Here is a 17,714-nt window from a genome sequence, read left to right as displayed (position 1 = left end):
GCCGCCAGTCTGCAAGGAGCCGCCAGAGCTGCCAGTCTGCAGGATGACGCCAGAGCTGCCAGTCTGCAGGGAGCCGCCAGAGCTGCCAGTCTGCAGGGAGCCGCCAGAGCTGCCAGTCTGCAGGGAGCCGCCAGAGCTGCCAGTCTGCAGGGAGCCGCCAGAGCTGCCAGTCTGCAGGGAGCCGCCAGAGCTGCCAGTCAGCATGGAGCCGCCAGAGCTGCCAGTCAGCATGGAGCCGCCAGAGCTGCCAGTCAGCATGGAGCAGCCAGAGCAGCCAGTCAGCATGGAGCTGCCAGTAAGCCAGGATCTTCCAGATCTGCCAGTCAGCCGGGATCCGCTATTCAGCCAGGATCCGCCGTTCAGCCAGGATCTGCCAGAACTGCCAGCCAGCCAGGATCTGCCAGAGCCCCTCAGCCCAGAGGCGCCGGAGCCCCTCAGCCCAGCGGCGCCAGAGCCCCTCTCTCCCGAGCAGCTGCCCCTCTGTCCCGAGCAGCTGCACCTCTGTCCCGAGCAGCTGCACCTCTGTCCCGAGCAGCTGCACCTCTGTCCCGAGCTGCCCCTCTGTCCATTGAGAAGGGTCGCCGTGGTTAGGAGGCCACGGAAGCAGACAATAAAGCAGACTAAGACTACGGTGAAGTGGGGGCCACGTCCAGCACCAGAGCCGCCACCGCGGACAGAAGCCCACCCAGACCCTCCCCGATAGGTTCAGGTTGACCATAGTTTGCTTTGTATGTTTCTATGTTTTGGTTGGTCAGGGTGTGATCTGAGTGGGCATTCTATGTTGGATGTCTTGTTTGTCTATTTCTATGTCTTGCCTGATATGGTTCTCAATCAGAGGCAGGTGTTAGTCATTGTCTCTGATTGGGAACCATATTTAGGTAGCCTGGGTTTCACTGTGTGTTTGTGGGTGATTGTTCCTGTCTCTGTGTTTTGCACCAGATAGGGCTGTTTTGGGTTTTCACATTTCATTGTTTTGTAGTTTATTCATGTATAGTTTTCCTTTATTAAACGAACATGAATCATCACCACGCTGCGTTTTGGTCCGCCTCTACTTCACAACAGGAAAACCGTTACAAAGTGGCTAGGGGTACATAGAGACCCGCTTATTAAGTATGTCATGTCAATTACAATTATCAAGGGGCTGGAGCAGTTACACCACAGTTAATGAAACACAATGCAATCTTTTTGTCATTTAGATAACTGACGTGATTACTTGAAGACAACAATAATTATCTATCAAGATATTACAGTTTATTGAATGTAATTTCAGGAGGAGGAGGGTGACATCAATGCAATGGATCAATGTCTTCAACTCCTATAAAAAGTGATGTTTCACAAACACTCTTTCACTTCCTGTGTTGCAGCTCCTTCAAGCACCTGATTGGAGGGTTGGAGGAGGTGTCCAGTAAAGGCTGTGAGGATGCTGAGGCCAAGGCTAGGTAAGTCCCCTGTCTTTCTTTCACTGTCTACTTAATTAATCATTCTATCAACCGGCTTTGCTTGGCTTTGTGGTTTGGTCAACCTTCGGTCTGTTACATAACGCAATTCTCTGGTGACAGACATGGAAGTGAAGGTCGTAACCTCTACCACAGCCCTTGGAGGAACCAATATGTTATCTGTGACCATGAGAACAGGAGCATAGCACCAGACACTGGACACCCTGGCACAGGGGCACCTTGGTGCTGTGGCGTGTTCTTGTTGGCATAAAGAGATGCCATTTCAATGCAGGGTAATGTTGTGAGACAAGGTGAGGAGAAACCAGAACTGTGGTTGAAACACAGGACAGACTGACCGCAAAGCTGTGAGTAAAGTGAAACACTGGGGTCAGCTTGTCACCAGCCAAAACACTCGGAGAGAGTTGACAGTGGTATATCTAGTGTTATATTATTGTATATCCCTATTCTACATACCCTCTGTGGTAATATAATGTATCATTTAGCAGATGCTTTTATCCAAGGTGATTTACAGTCATGCGTGGATACATTTGCTTATGGGTGACCTCAGAGGGAATCAAACCCACAACACTTGGCATTGATAGTTCCATGCTCTACAGACTGAGCCACACAAGACCAAATAAATGCAACTCTAATTCCTCTGTCTGTCAAATCAAAAATATGTGCCTTTGTCACCCTGATTAAAATGACTTTTTCACCATCCCGCTACTGTCTGTTGTATCCCCGGAGTTTCCTTTCCTGTTCGTTACTTCCTGGGAGCCGGTCGCCAGGAGAGATTGAGGAGCCCGAATCAGACCGCCACTGAGATGGAACCTGTCTAATTGGCCACAGCTGGCTGGGCGCCACACGGCAACTGCATCTTGACTACAGCTTCTCGCTATTAGGGAGAGTTGCCTTTTCCTCAACACTACACTTTTTGTTTATCATTTGATGATTTCCTCAATGCAGTAAGGGTGGTAGTTCTCCCTTTGACATAAAGGAATATCCTAACCACAAAGTTTGTGGAACATTTGTATTCATTTCTGTCACTTAAGCAGGTGTTTCTATCCAGAGTTTAGTAACAAAGGCAAAACCTACAACTTAGTTTTGAGTGTGTTTGAGCTTGGACACACCGAGTATAGAAAGGGTCTGGTCTGTTCCAGGCTCCAGTCCCTGATGTGATGAAAATGGAGGTACTGGCAGCTGTGTCCCATCAGAAGATCTCATGGGGGACTTTGGGAAGCACTCTCCCTCTCTCTTCAGGAAGCATTGGAGCAATAGATGGGGGCTTGAGTGTTTGATACATTATATACACTCATATTCAGATACACACATGCAGGCAAACACTCATACAGCCAGCAAAACACTCGTGCACGCACACACACAGACAAGAATGACATAATTCTTTATGATCTTATCTGTCTACTGTTCGCTAATCCACTAATGTCAGAAATATAGTTATTTTATTACACTTCAGGTAATTATCTTGGTAGTATTATGTTCTTTGTTGGAAGTCTGTATGATGTTTAAACATGTTATTATAAACAGTACATACAGTAATTCCATACCTGGCTGTGTGTACCTCGTATGGTACATTTGAAATGTCAGCCTCTCTCATACTGAAATTCTTATATTGGGGGGGGGACTACAGAAGATTATATTCTTTGTGTACAAAATATAAATAATGTTTTACTGTTTTGCTTACATCCTGGAAAGAGATAAGAATGGAGAAAGTTACTGTGTGTTGGTCACTGTAGTGAGGCCCATGTCTGAGTAAGACAGTGAATAGAGTCTTTGTCATGGAACTCACCGTACAATCTTCTGCATTGTGTCCAGTATGATACATTGGTAATGTTTTCAACAATATTTCCATCCCTGGTTGTGCAGTTGGATTCAAGGTTGTTGTATACCAGTGGTGTAAAGTACTTAAGTAAAAATACTTGAAGGTACTACTTACAATGGGGCAAACAGTGGGGTATTTAGTCAGCCACCAATTGTGCAAGTTCTCCCACTTAAAAAGATGAGAGAGGCCTGTAATTTTCATTATAGGTACACTTCAACTACGACAGACAAAATGAGAAAAGAAATCCAGACAATCACATTGTAGGATTTTTTATGAATTTATTTGCAAATTATGGTGGAAAATAAGTATTTGGTCACCTACAAACAAGCAAAAAATTACAGGCCTCTCTCATCTTTTTAAGTGGGAGAACTTGCACAATTGGTGGCTGACTAAATACTTTTTTGCCCCACTGTGAGTAGTTTTTTGGGGTATCTGTACTTTAATTTACTATTTATATTTTTGCCAACTTTTACTTTTACTTCACTACATTCCTAAAGAAAATAATGTACTTTTTACTCCATACATTTTCCCTGACACCCAAAAGTACTTCTCACATTTTGATTAGAAAATGGTCCAATTCACACACTTTTCAAGAGAATATTCCTACTGCCTCTGATCTGGCAGACTCACTAAACACAAATGCTTGTAAATTATGTCTGAGTGTTGGAGTGTGCCCCTGGCTATCCGTCAATTGTTTTTGTTAAATGGTGCCGTCTGGTTTGCTTATGGTTTATACTTTTGATACATAAGTACATTTTAGCAATTCCATTTACTTTTGAAACTTAAGTATATTTTAAACCAAATCCTTTTAGACTTTTACTCAAGTAGTGTTTTACCGGGTGACTTTCACTTTTACTTGAGTAATTTTCTACTGAAGTATGTTTACTTTTACTCAAGTATGACAATTGAGTACTTTTTCCACCACTGCTATACAATACAAATGCTTGTGTTCTATTGTTGTATCTCATAAAGGATCTCATCTTTCAAAATGAATTTGGTCAGATTTGCAAGAAATGGGAGTATAAGTGGTGCATGGGTCAGCTGTTTGTTCACCTGCCTGCAATTTCTGATAACCCTTCCGCAACCGTCCGACTATTATGTGATAAAGTGAAAATCTGAGGCCCTCACCCGACCCTAACCCGAAAATAGAAGAAATATTTGTTCTGCTTGGATTAATATTTTATGTGGTTGAAATAGGACTGCACGATTAATCAAATTCAGATAGAAATTGCAATTGCAATATCCATATAGCAAGAGGCTGCGATTTTCTTCTTGCTTTGACAATGTTAGAGAGTGAATATTATTTATAATAAAGACTAGAAAGAAAACAAGTGACCCTCCCCTATACCTAAAATAATAATTAAAACAAAGTGGATAGCAGAGAAGATGTCTAATGTTTACCCGCCCTTCTTGGAAAGACCAAAGCCTTAGATATGCAATTTTAGAAACAGTTCTTCGTCCCGTAAGCATTACATGGCAACGCAGGAATTTTGATAGCACACAGGGCTGTGGGCCAGAAGGTTGTGGGTTCACAGACCGTGGACAAGAGTAGGGGTGGAAAGATCTCCTTTATAGTAAAAGCATTGCATGAATCTATCGTTGTATTTGCAGGTCCGAGAAAAAAATTGCCTTTTATAAAAATGTCATGCAATTCTACGTCATTTTACATATCAGCAGAATATTTTTTAATACCACAAAAATGACCAAAATTACAGGCTAAGAATGGACAGAGAGATAGGCCTATGTGTGGCCTATGTGTTCATCTTATCATATTTCTCCAATGCCAAATCAGTGTGTCTTGTTTTAAACCAAACTATCCCTGTTTGCAAATAATTACATCTGAAGCATCATTTGGAATCTGAGCATGGCGCTTTCAAAAGTTAGGCATTTCTTTTCACCCCAGACAGAGTAGAACTACTGATGCCAAAAAAAATGGAGGCTGGCTATTAACTGCTGGCTATTCTTCTTCTGTGGCTTAACCCCAACGAGAGAAGGTCACTCAAGTTTTTCCCTAAAAGCTATCTGGCTTTTGTACAGAAAGTGAATAGTCACTTAATCACTTGATAGTGACAGAATTAGATTATTTCCCAAGCAATGTCTATTTTTTGCCTCCTCGGCTATAGAAGGTTGTAGCTCAGCCTCTGAATGTCAAAGAAAGTAACGTCTTTCCTGCGTATTCACAGCTTGTTTCTGGGATAAAGCTTTGCGGACCAAAGCTCTGTTATAGATCACTTTATATAATCAGATTTATATAATCAGATATAATCAGTTTTATTTTCTTCAAAATCTTAAGCTAACAAGGGTGCTTTGCCCCATTTTCTTTAATGAAATGTAGGCCTATGGCGTACCCCCTGAATATGAGTTTTGGTTTTAACTTAACTGACATGGAGGTAGGCTATTTATCAAATCAAATCAAATCAAATCACATTGTATTTATTAAACGCTCCGAATACAACTGATCTGGACTTTACAGTGAAATGCTTGATTATGGACCTTACCCAATTATGCAGAGTAAAAATTTGTACAAAATAACTAGTAACTAACAGAAGAGGAATTAAATAAAATACATAAGAATGGAGCTACAGTATATACAGGGAGTACCAGTACCAGATCAATGTGCAGAGATACAAGGTACTTGAGGTAGATATGTACATGAAGGCAGGGTAAAGTGACTAGGCATCCGGATAGATAATAATAAGAGTAAAATAATGAACAGAGTAACAGCAGCAAGTGTGTGTGTGTATGTGTGAGAGAGCGTGTGTACATGGTGTGTAAATAAAGTCTCGTTAGTGTGCATAGGGTCAGTGCAAGATAGAGTCAGAGCAGATAGTTCATTAATTGATTATTTAGCAGTCTGGCTATTTAGCAATCTTATGGCTTGGGTGTAGAAGCTGTCTCTGAGCCTGTTGGTCCAAGAGCTGATGCTTTGTTACCTTTTGCCAGATGGTAGCAGAGTGAGCAGTCTATGACTTGGGTGACTAGGGTCCTTGCCAGTTTTTCGACACCGCCTGATATAAAGGTCCTGAATGGCAGGGGGCTTGGCCCCAGTGATGTACTGGACTGTGTGCACCACCCATTGTAGCACTTTGTGTTCAAAGGTGGTGTAATTGCCATACCAAGCGATGATGCAGCCAGTCAAGATGCTCTCGATGGTGCATCTTTTGAGAATCTTGACTAATCTTTTCAGCCTCCTGAAGGGAAAGAGGTGCTTCCGTGCCCTTTTCACGACTGTGCGCATGTACTGTATGTGGACCATGTTAAGTCCTTAGTGATGTGGATGCCAAGGACCCGCTCCACAACAGCCCCGTCAATGTGGATGGGGGTGTGCTCTCCCCTCTTTCTCCTGTAGTCCACGATCAGCTGCTTGGTCTTACTGACATTGAGGGAGAGGTTGTTGTCCTGGCACCACACTGCTAAGTCTCTGACCTCCTCCCTTTAGGCTGACTCATCGCCGGCGATGTGCACTGTTGTGTCGTCAGCAAACTTGATGATGGTGTTGGAGTCGTACGCGGCCACGCCTGTCGAGGGTGAACAGGGAGTAAAGGGTCCCCCGTGTTGTAGGTCAGCGTGGCGGGGGTATTGTTGCCTACCCTCACCTCCTGGGGTCGACCCATCAGGAAGTCCCGTATGCAGTTGCAGAGGGAGGGGTTTAGTCCCAGGATCCCTAGCTTGGTGATGAGCTTGGAGGGGACTATGTTGTTGAACGCTGAGCTGTAAATATTAACATTATTCTCATAGTTATTTCCCATCTTGTCCAGGTGGGAGAGGGCAGTGCACTTGAGATTGCGTCATCTGTGGATCTGATGGGACAGTATGCGAATTGGAGTGGGTCTAGGGTGTCTGGGATGATAGTGTAGATGTGTGTCGTGACCAGCCGGTTTCCTTGGAGCTCTTGTGAACAGGGACAGTGGTGGTCAGCTTGAAACACGTTGGCATTACATGTTGGCATCTACTTTCAACACCATAAGCTGTCCATTTCCGATGTATTCAACACCATAAGCTGTCCATTTCCAATGTTTTGTTTTAGAACCCCAATCAATGTAAGTTACTCAAATTTGGCTTATTGTGAGGTCATATTGTTTTTAATCAAATCAATTCTAGTAGTAGCAAGCTATCAAAGTTGACCTCTGGTCCTCCTTCTCAACTTTGTGCTCTCCTTTTCAAACTGTTCAGAACACAGTCTATAGGCTAGTCTGTGCGCAATATCAAAAATGTATTTTCGGAAGAAGCCTTTGACTCGCTTCCTGAACTGCCGCTGTAGGTCTACACAACACAGCATTGGTTAGGCAGCACACAAAAAGGTTTTTGATCAGCAAGAGCAGAGCAGGCCGGGGCTCGGGGTTGGAATATCAATTGCAGTATGTAATGCAGACTAGTTTTATTTACACCATCCGAGCAGATATATTAAAGATATAACTTTGCTCTGTGCTTCTAGGAGTATGCACTTCGTAGCCTATAGCCTATAGGCTATGGATCATTTGACTGAGACCACACTAAATGACCTATAGGTGCACTTGATATTGCGCGCCCAGCGGAGAATCAGAGATGAGTCGCAGCATTGGGCACACGATATACAGTATAGCCTAATAAGCAACTAATTCTAAAACAGTGATACATATTGACATTTAATCAATTACAAATGACTAGATTTAAAAAACTAGATTTTAAACCCTCTCCTTAACTGAAATGTAAAAAGCATGACCCTCCCCCATTTTCCTCCAGGTAACCATTCTGTACCTTTTTATCCATCCCTTAACACAACAAAAACTAGATTATGGTGCCTCCTCCAATGAGATGCGCTAGTCTTTGTTCATTCACTCTCTACATGCACAGATGATGCTGACCAATCACAAACAGGCTCTCTCACTCTCTGCACAGTTACACGCTGGTGAGGACCTGTGTGTGCATCGTGTCGATTTGCTGCCAAAGAAGGGCGCATCTTCAGAGTAGGCCTATGGCAGTATTTCGGCTACAAGCAAACCGATGTCATCCACATGCAAGTGTTGTGCAGAAATTACCTCAGATTTGTGGTGACCACATTAAAATATATCATCAACAAGCTGTTTTCGCCCACAGGACTGGCTCTGACTGGATGTTTTTTGTTTGTCGCACCATTGTCTATAAACCCTAGACACTGTTGTGCGCGAAAAGCCCATGAGGGGGGCCGTTTCTCAGATACTGTATCTGGCGCGCCTGGCACCTACGATCATTCCACGCTCAAAGTCGCTAGGTCACTAGTTTTGCCCATTCTAACATTCAATCAAACAGTAACTGAATGCCTAAATGCCTGTCTGCCTGCTTTACATAGCAAGCCATGTGACTCACTGTCTGTAGGAGTGAACGATTTTCATGAAAGGGGTGGTGTACCTAATAAACTGAAAGGGGTGGTGTACCTAATAAACTGAAAGGGGTGGTGTACCTAATAAACTGGCTGGTGAGTCTATTTGGATGATCATGTTAATAATCCTATATACTATCATTTGTAGCCTATAACAATGTTGGAAAAGATTAGCAGAGTATGTATGCATTAATATGATCGTATTTCACTTTAGAAGTGATGCTTTCTAGCTTGACAGTTGTTTTAACCATGTCTGATGGAATTACCAAGTTTTCGCCAAGTGTTTAAATATTGCTATTTCTAATCACAATTGCAATATCTGTCTCAAAAAAAAAATCGCAATTAGATGTCATCCACACAATATTTAATGACCCATGTGCGGGTTATACATTTGAGTAATTTAGCAGATGCTCTTATCTAGAGTTACTTAGAGGAGCAATTAAGGTTAAGTGTCTTTTTTATTTCACCGAGTCGGCTCTGGGGTTTAAACCTGTGACCTTTCGGTTACTGGCCCAATGCTCTTAACACTAGTGTGTGTATTTTTTCATCACACTTGTATAGATGAACTGATTGTTTTTATGTATATGTACAATTTTCTGCAGTTCGATCAGTGGCGGTTTGTGCCTTTTAAGATGAGGGAGGATCATTTTTTATGAGCATGGCCTTATTTCTATTACATCATGTTGGATGACTGTCATTCATATTCCATTCATCCAGCTCAATGTAACATCGATAGGTTTAGGCTAGACATGATACTATAATTTTCCCTGTACCCATCATGTGGTTGCTACAGCCTAGCCTATGATTGACAATTTACAGCGTAGGTGCACAGGTCAAGATAATTTTTATTAATCAAGGTGACAGACAGGGACATTCAATACCGCCTGGCACACTCTTGTCTGCATCTAGCTGATCTAGGGTGTAATCATTAGTCCAACAGTTGCAAATTAAAGTTTCTCTGGACAAATTCAGATATGTTTATCCCTGTTTCGTTCCATTTGCTTCCGTTTAAGAAATGTTTTTCAACACAATCAGCGGAGTGAATACACCACTGATCACACGCGAACACAGTTCACTTTCATAGCAGCCACATTAAAACAGCATGATCACTTTGCTCATTGTACAGTATACATAATTCCATGTCACAACGATCTACACTCTCTCCTCCTCTCACCTTTTCCCTTTGCTTGCGGACTTAAGTGCAGAACACATCAGCTATCTGTGACTAGGCGAAGAAAACTGATCCTTTCATTGGGTGACAACATGTCAGTTCATGCTGCAAGAGCTCTGATAGGTTGGAGGACGTCCTCCAGAAGTTGTCATAATTACTGTGTAAGTGGGTGAGAACCATGAGCCTCCTAGGTTTTCTATTGAAGTCAATGTACCCAGAGGAGGACAGAACAGAGGAGAACAGCTGTCCTCCGGCTACACGATAGTGCTACCCTACTGAGTGCTGCTGAGGATACTGTAGATCTTCATTGCAAAACAGTGTGTTTTAATCAATTATTTGGTGAAGTGAATATATTTAGTATAGTTTTATTTAAAAAGCATAACTATTTTAATGTTTTACTATTTTTATTTTTATGAAATTCAATAAGGTCCTCCCCTTCCTCCCCTGAGGAGCCTCCACATAAGTCTATACATTTTAATTTATTTCTTCTTTCTTCCATTCTCAACTACTGAAATGGGCTCCCAAGTGGCGCAGCGGTCTAAGGCACTGCTTCTCAGTGCAAGAGGCGACACTACAGTCCCTGGTTTTGAACCCAGGCTGAATCACATCCGGCCGTGATTGGGAGTCTCATACTGCGGCGCACAATTGGCCCAGTGTCGTCCGGGTTTGGCCGGGATAAGCCATCATTGTAAATAAGACTTTGTTCTTAACTGACTTACCTAAATAAAGGTTACACACAAATAAGAGTTAAGTTGAACTTCCTTTACCTGTGATGACAATGGTACAACGTCACCATCTTGTGGTCATAAACTAGTCTTACAATCAAATTAGCTTATGACTGAGGTAGGTCTGAAATGAGCTATAACGCTTCCCTTCTCAGGTTACTTGGTCAGGAAAATCTCTTGGCCTTACCCATCACCCTTGAATGGTAAAACTCTTGACAGTGGGAGGGGTAAGCTGTCAGCCACCCTCTTTGGAGTGTAGTCTGGGCTGTGTTCCAGGAGATGGGTAGAATAGAGGGGAGTGATGAAAGGAGATGCTGGTGAAGCCCAATAGAGCCGTGTTCAGTACTCAGTGCTCAGGGACAAATGGGCCTCGCTGTCACCCCTTGACTTGTGAAACTCTTGACAGGGAGAGGGGTCAGCTGTCAGTCACCCTGAGCTGTAAATGGGCCACCCTTTTTTGAGTGCAGTCTGGGCTGTGTTCCAGGAGATGGGTAGAGTAGACCAGAGTGATGAAAGGAGAGCCTAGTGAAGCCCAATAGATCTGTGCTCAGTGCTCAGTGCTCATTGACAAGTGGGCCTCACTGCCCCTGCTAAACATGTCCTTTTTCTGGGAAACAGGGCAGACAGACAGACAGTTGTACCAACTGGCAGAGTTGATTCCATCGACAACACCTTCTAGACAACACCTTCTACATGTGAGACTGTGGAGAAGACCACAAACAGAGTCATCATCATAAACATAATTGCCCTCCAGTAAGGAGGTCTGTGATTGGAGCTCATCACTAGGGCCCAGATGTTTCCTGGTAATGTCACATAGTCCAGGAAAAATTCCAGTATGGGTTAATGTAGCTGGACAGGTGTGAAATTTGCAATCGCTGTGATGCTGCTGTCCTTGCTCTCTCCCCTTTCACATGGAAAAGTATGAACCAGTCCACAGTCACAGTGATTGTTTTGGCATGCATCTGAGGCTGAAGGTGTTGACCCAGTAACCCTTTATCCTCAGGCCTCTATCTGTCCTGATCCTCTCGATCACACTACTGAGCTGATAAGGCCCGCAGTAACCAGAGAGAACACTGAGAGTGACCGGCCTAGCCATTTGGTTCTAGAGGAGTCATCTCATGTGACTTCTGTCCCCCTCCGTCTCTGGTGAAATGGGAACAGACAGGGGAGAGGGAGGTTCTGTGTTGTGAGGACTCAGGACATTAAACAGGTCTGGAGTACTGCAGGTGTTTTTTCTACCTGTTAGTTAGTTGATCAATGCCAATGATTGGCCAGAGATTCCACCATCTGTAATCAGTGTAGAATTAAAATAAGTAAAAAATATGTACTACCTCAAAGTTAACATGTCCTTGTTTTCTGTCCCTGCAGGTACGAAGCAGAGAACGCTTTCTTCTCCATCCTCAATCTGGCTGACTTCAACATCATTGACACACTGGGGGTTGGTGGCTTCGGCCGCGTAGAGCTGGTAGGAACCACAACTGCCATATGTCGGCCTCCTGACCTAATAGCAAGCTATTGCTTAATGTGTAGCCAAAAGGTTGAGTAAGCTGTCATTTCAATTTACTCTGCCAGTTGTCCACTTCAATGGTTCATGTGCAAAACATGAGACAAAATATCCACAGAAAAGTATTGTTAAACTGACTTTTTAAAATGCTGGTACTGCCGTTGCAATTTCCATCACCTGGCACATGCGCAAAACCATGTAAACACCTGCACAAGTGCGGTTAATATGCATGCATCGTCTGAATGTATTTACATGATGTGCACCTGCCTCAGATTATGAACAAACAAACCATGAGAGCCGAGCCATGCACAGAGACCTGTATATTGAAGTCGGTTTAATAATACTGTCTTACGGATATTTTGACTATAATTTCCAACGGTAAAAGGGCGAACTCAGCAGACAGTTAATTCAACATTCTGACTGGTAAAGGGACTGTTCAGTCTTCTAGAATCTAGCGACAAATGTAGGAAGTCCACACTAAGCTGCAACTTACGTTGAATTGCATTGATGTCTCATTGAACTGTTGCCTACAGCTAACAGTGCTCTCCTCTCTCCTGTGTCAACAGGTCCAGCTGAAGAGTGATGAGTTGAAGACTTTTGCCATGAAGATCCTGAAGAAGCGTCACATCGTGGACACGCGGCAGCAGGAGCATATCCGCTCTGAGAAACTCATCATGCAGGAGGCCCATTCTGACTTCATTGTCAGGTAGATACACTCATGCAACACCTGTCCACAGACACTTTTAATTCATAGTGAAACTGCAGAGGACCCACCCTCCCCTCGCTACTGTCTTGATATCTTTGTGCTCTGTGTTTCAAATTCAGACTGTACAGGACGTTTAAGGACAGTAAGTATCTCTACATGCTGATGGAGGCTTGTCTGGGAGGAGAGCTGTGGACCATTCTTAGAGACCGGTGAGTGTTATACTTTGACCAAACCACCATTGTGCGCATGTTGCTTTTGTCCACCACACTCATTCATGACACGCAGGTTAAAATACCAAAACCAACTGTGGATCAACTATATTAATTTGGGGACAGGTCAAAACACACATGAGACATTCATGGACATTTAGCTAGCTTGCTGTTGCTAGTTAATTTGTCCTGGGAGATAAACATTGTTTTGTTATTTTACCTGAAATGCATATGGTCCTATTTTTGCAGTGTCTTTGTAGAATTTTGACCCATTTTGAGTCATACAAAATCATGTGTTCTCTACTCCGACAATTAATCCACAGGTAAAAGGGGAAACCTAGTTAGTTTTTTTTTTGTTAGTTAGTTCTTTTGATTTTCTCTACCCGTTCATCTTTCAATCACCCACGTGGGTAAGTATGCTCGTGAAAAGAGTTTTGAGAAGTGGGACTTGCAGCGTGTCAAGCTTCTAAAGTAAAACCAAGTTTTAGTTTAGCGCCTGGCTACGCAGACTCCCGTTGACACCCGCGACCGGTTTGAATGAAATAATAGAATAACATGCATGTGTACATTTATTTTGCAACGCTCGTGCACGCAAAGTGGCCAGGCCTAGTCAGCTTGTTAGGCCAATATTTCAACTCATTTCATTGTGCCTCACATGTGTTTCAGTGAGTCTGTGGAAGAGGGGCTTGTCTGAAATATTATGGTCATTTTAGTGATTATTGTCACTTCCTTCTCCAGGGGTTCGTTTGAGGACTCCACCACTAGGTTCTACACAGCTTGTGTGGTGGAAGCATTTGCCTACCTGCATTCCAAAGGCATCATCTACAGAGACCTCAAACCAGAGAACCTTATACTGGACCATAGGGGCTACGCCAAGCTAGTAAGGGACACACATTGTGGATTCAAAGCTTGATGGCTCAAACCTCTAACCCTTTGAACTATTAACGCTGCAGGTTGCCACTAATAATGTATTTTCCCATGTTCTTTGTTTAGGTGGACTTTGGCTTTGCCAAGAAGATAGGGTTTGGGAAGAAAACGTGGACGTTCTGTGGAACACCAGAATACGTGGCACCAGAGATCATTCTGAACAAAGGCCATGACATCTCAGCCGACTACTGGTCTCTAGGAATCCTCATGTTTGAGCTCCTCACCGGCAGGTATACAGACAAACCTGATAATTACTCTTAAATTAAAGTGTAAGGCTAGATGTAAATTTAGATTGGGAGAAATGTTATCGTCTACTTCTACCCCGGTCTTCCAGCCCTCCCTTCTCTGGCCCTGATCCCATGAAGACCTATAACATCATCCTGAGGGGCATTGACATGATTGAGTTTCCAAAGAAGATTACCAAAAACGCTGCCAACTTAATAAAAAAACTATGCAGGTGAGTCGCAAACCATTTGGTCCACCCTCAACAATTGCTGTTTAAATGCTCAATGTAATCAAAAACGTGATTTTCCTGTATTTTATATATATTTCCACACTACGAGGTTGGAAAAATACTGTGAAATTGTAAAAAGTATGATAATGCCCTGTTAGTGTAAGATTTGTTTGAAAAGACCACCTGAAATTTCTGTTTTGGTGGGACGGAGTTTTGGCCTTACATGGCGACATCAACATACAGTAAATTAGTTAATAGACCAATAAGAAAGAGAGTTTTGAACCTCTCTTTTCAGTTTTCCTGTCCCCACTCAGACCACTCCCAGACAGTCCTAGCAAAATTCTTTCCTGAAAAAAATCCTCTTTGCTAAGAAGTTATTTTTGTAACTTTTTGACTATTTTAATTGAAAACAATCACACTAATGTAATTTATTGTCACCCAGAAATTATTTGATATTGAGATAAAAATGGCTGCATTGGACCTTTAATATAATTTGGTCTTAAGTAGAGAATTTAACCATGATGTGTCCATGTTAGGGACAATCCTTCAGAAAGACTGGGAAACTTGAAAAATGGTGTTAAAGACATCCAAAAACACAAGTAAGTTCATGGATATGGAGCCATATTATTCTACTCATCTTTCCACATTTTGATGTTTACAACAACAGTTTCTATACATTTCCAGATGGTTCGAGGGCTTTAATGGGGAAGGTCTACGGAAGGGAACTCTGACACCCCCTATCATCCCTAATGTAAGTCACAAACAAAGATCTCAGCAGCAAGCTGCTTTCATAAGAAGTTTAAGTGGTTCAATTCTCTGTCTGTCTTTGTCTGTCAATCAGGTGACATCATCGACGGACACAAGTAACTTTGACAGCTTCCCAGAGGACAATGAAGACCCTCCCCCAGATGACAACTCTGGCTGGGACAACGATTTTTAAACGTCACCCCCCACCCCCAATACCAAATGCTCTTCTGTCATTGGCCTGGGGGCCTACTTCCTGATGTAGTTTAATTCTAAAGACTGCGATAAATAGGAAGAGGAGAGGGGGAAGAGAGGAAGAGGACCACAACCGCTGTGGGTCACCGATATGCCTTCGCTATACGTGGCTCTGGGACTAGAATTTAATGACCTTATCCTCAGTGTTCTCTCTCTCACACAGACACACACACACACACACAGACAGACAGACAGACAGACAGACAGACAGACAGACAGACAGACAGACAGACAGACAGACAGACAGACAGACAGACAGACAGACAGAGAGAGAGAGAGAGAGAGAGAGAGAGAGAGAGAGAGAGAGAGAGAGTCCTAGAGCTACAATAATGCCTTTTCCTTTAGCAGAGAGCGCGTGTGAGACTGAGTGTGTGTACAATATATGTGAGAGTGTAAGGACACTATAAGGAACGATAAAAAAAGTTAATAATATAGGGTGGAAGATGAGTTTTCTGTTGCGGCTACAGACCTGCACTGCTCCTACAGACACAAACAGACAGGCTGGGTCCATGTTTGGAAGGCTTCCCCTCTGCACCCTGTTTTCTCTCCAAGACTTCTATTACTATAGCTGGTTCCTGAGGTTTGGCTCAGCAGTACCTAGTACCTACAGTATCTGGTACCTGGACCTCCTCAATAGGGATACAGAATCTTAACACTGAGTCTGACAAGCCAAACAGGTACCAAGTGCTCATGACGAACCAGAATGTTACTGTTTGTCCTTAATATTACTTTTAGAACCACAGAGTATATGTACATATCATTTGAAGTTACATTCTCACACATGCACATAGGCTGCTACACTCATCTGCTTTACTCATGTACACTGTATGCAGCAGCTAGTTAGCTTAAAAAAAAAGCAACCTTTTTGTTCTGTGCTTCTGATGGAAAAATGATGACCTTTCAAATGTCCTGCTTACAAATGTAATCAGTCACACATATTCATCCCTCATTTCTGGAAAGCAATTTGTTATTATGTTGTTATTAACAAACTTCATCAACAACCACAACGGTGAAGATCCTCGGACCATCTTTCATTTCACAGGCAATGAGCGATCAGATAATAAAGATTTATTTTGAAAGTCTACTCTATGCTCTTAGCTACACATCGACCTTACATGTTGCAAATGTCTGACATTCACATCCTATGAGTTGCTATTTCATCATGTAGTTGCTAACCAATCAATATAAATACCATCCCTTTAAATAGGTAAGTCCCATTTTCACACCACAGTAGTTTAATTTACCAGTTCTAATGGAATTTTAATGCCTTCAGTGCTGCCGTTTCTACAGTATTGTAAATACAGGTGCTGAATTCAATTTGAATGGATGAAATGTTATGAGCACTGGTTATTGTTACTGTGTATTGATATTAAAGTGCTTGATTACTTTGTAATGCACTTGCTTTCTTTCTCTAGAGAATTGTGTTGGTTTGTAAACTTAAGTGACAGTCTGTTTAATATTTGACACTTGTGTTGATTCCCCGTGTTTAGTTCATACAAGTCAACGTCAACTCCAGAGGACAATGATACATACATAAAAGAGCAGTCAGCAACCGATTACTATTCCTTGTTGTCCTTGTTCCTTGTTGTCATAAGTATGAAGTGTGCAGTCATATTTTGTAGTAGCTCTATTTTAAAAAACGTTTTTGTAAAACAGTTGGTGGACTGGACAACCAACATGGTTATGTTTTAAGAGTAACGCTAATCATTCATTCATCATTTTCTCTACACTTGTGGTTCAGTACCTGACTGTCCAACCCCAGTAATGATTCATAATTTTCTCTACACTTGTGGTTCAGTACCTGACTGTCCAACCCCAGTAATGATTCATCATTTTCTCTACACTTGTGGTTCAGTACCTGACTGTCCAACCCCAGTAATGATTCATCATTTTCTCTACACTTGTGGTTCAGTACCTGACTGTCCAACCCCAGTAATGATTCATAATTTTCTCTACACTTGTGGTTCAGTACCTGACTGTCCAACCCCAGTAATGATTCATAATTTTCTCTACACTTGTGGTTCAGTACCTGACTGTCCAACCCCAGTAATCATTCATCATCAGTAGAACAATGCAAGTGCCTTAAATCAATGGCATCCCAAATAAAATCATGTCATAATTTCAATACTGCATGAACAGTAAGCGACTCATAACATTACATCTGTTGTCACACTGTCTCCTAGATGGCTGCTTTCCATATATATATATATATATATATATATATATATATATCTATATATATATATATTTTTTTACAATCAAATAAAAAACACTGTAGACAACAACTGAAAGTCTGTATAAAACAGTATTTTGCTCCTTTTCACCCTTTACAAAAAGATAGATTTAAGGGATATGTAGCCTAACCTGAGTGCACATGGTATGGAAACAAAGTAGAAACACTGACT

General features: G+C 42.3%; 1 protein-coding gene across 4 annotated transcripts in view; it reads left to right on the top strand.

Annotated features, from left to right (window-relative positions):
* Nucleotides 1-16,698, top strand: part of LOC110528926 (cGMP-dependent protein kinase 1) — a 149,775-nt gene extending 133,077 nt beyond the window's left edge. For 2 of the 4 annotated variants that reach the window (XM_036984926.2, XM_021611105.3), the window contains exons 9-18: nucleotides 1,365-1,439; nucleotides 11,879-11,975; nucleotides 12,581-12,720; nucleotides 12,840-12,929; nucleotides 13,668-13,809; nucleotides 13,923-14,086; nucleotides 14,191-14,313; nucleotides 14,847-14,909; nucleotides 14,995-15,061; nucleotides 15,152-16,698. In XM_036984926.2, the coding sequence (XP_036840821.1) occupies nucleotides 1,365-1,439; nucleotides 11,879-11,975; nucleotides 12,581-12,720; nucleotides 12,840-12,929; nucleotides 13,668-13,809; nucleotides 13,923-14,086; nucleotides 14,191-14,313; nucleotides 14,847-14,909; nucleotides 14,995-15,061; nucleotides 15,152-15,250 (1,060 nt within the window). In that variant the 3' untranslated portion in view covers nucleotides 15,251-16,698. The remainder of the gene's footprint in view (nucleotides 1-1,364; nucleotides 1,440-11,878; nucleotides 11,976-12,580; nucleotides 12,721-12,839; nucleotides 12,930-13,667; nucleotides 13,810-13,922; nucleotides 14,087-14,190; nucleotides 14,314-14,846; nucleotides 14,910-14,994; nucleotides 15,062-15,151) is intronic. The other 2 variants (XM_090240407.1, XM_036984929.2) reach the window with 1 other exon arrangement.
* The last annotated feature ends 1,016 nt before the right edge of the window (nucleotides 16,699-17,714 follow it).

This window comes from Oncorhynchus mykiss, chromosome 1, assembly GCF_057628025.1.
Source record: "Oncorhynchus mykiss isolate SJ-2025 chromosome 1, ASM5762802v1, whole genome shotgun sequence".
Classification (NCBI taxonomy): domain Eukaryota; kingdom Metazoa; phylum Chordata; class Actinopteri; order Salmoniformes; family Salmonidae; genus Oncorhynchus; species Oncorhynchus mykiss.
Note: the sequence above shows the minus strand (reverse complement) of the source record. Positions and strands in the feature narration are given on the sequence as shown.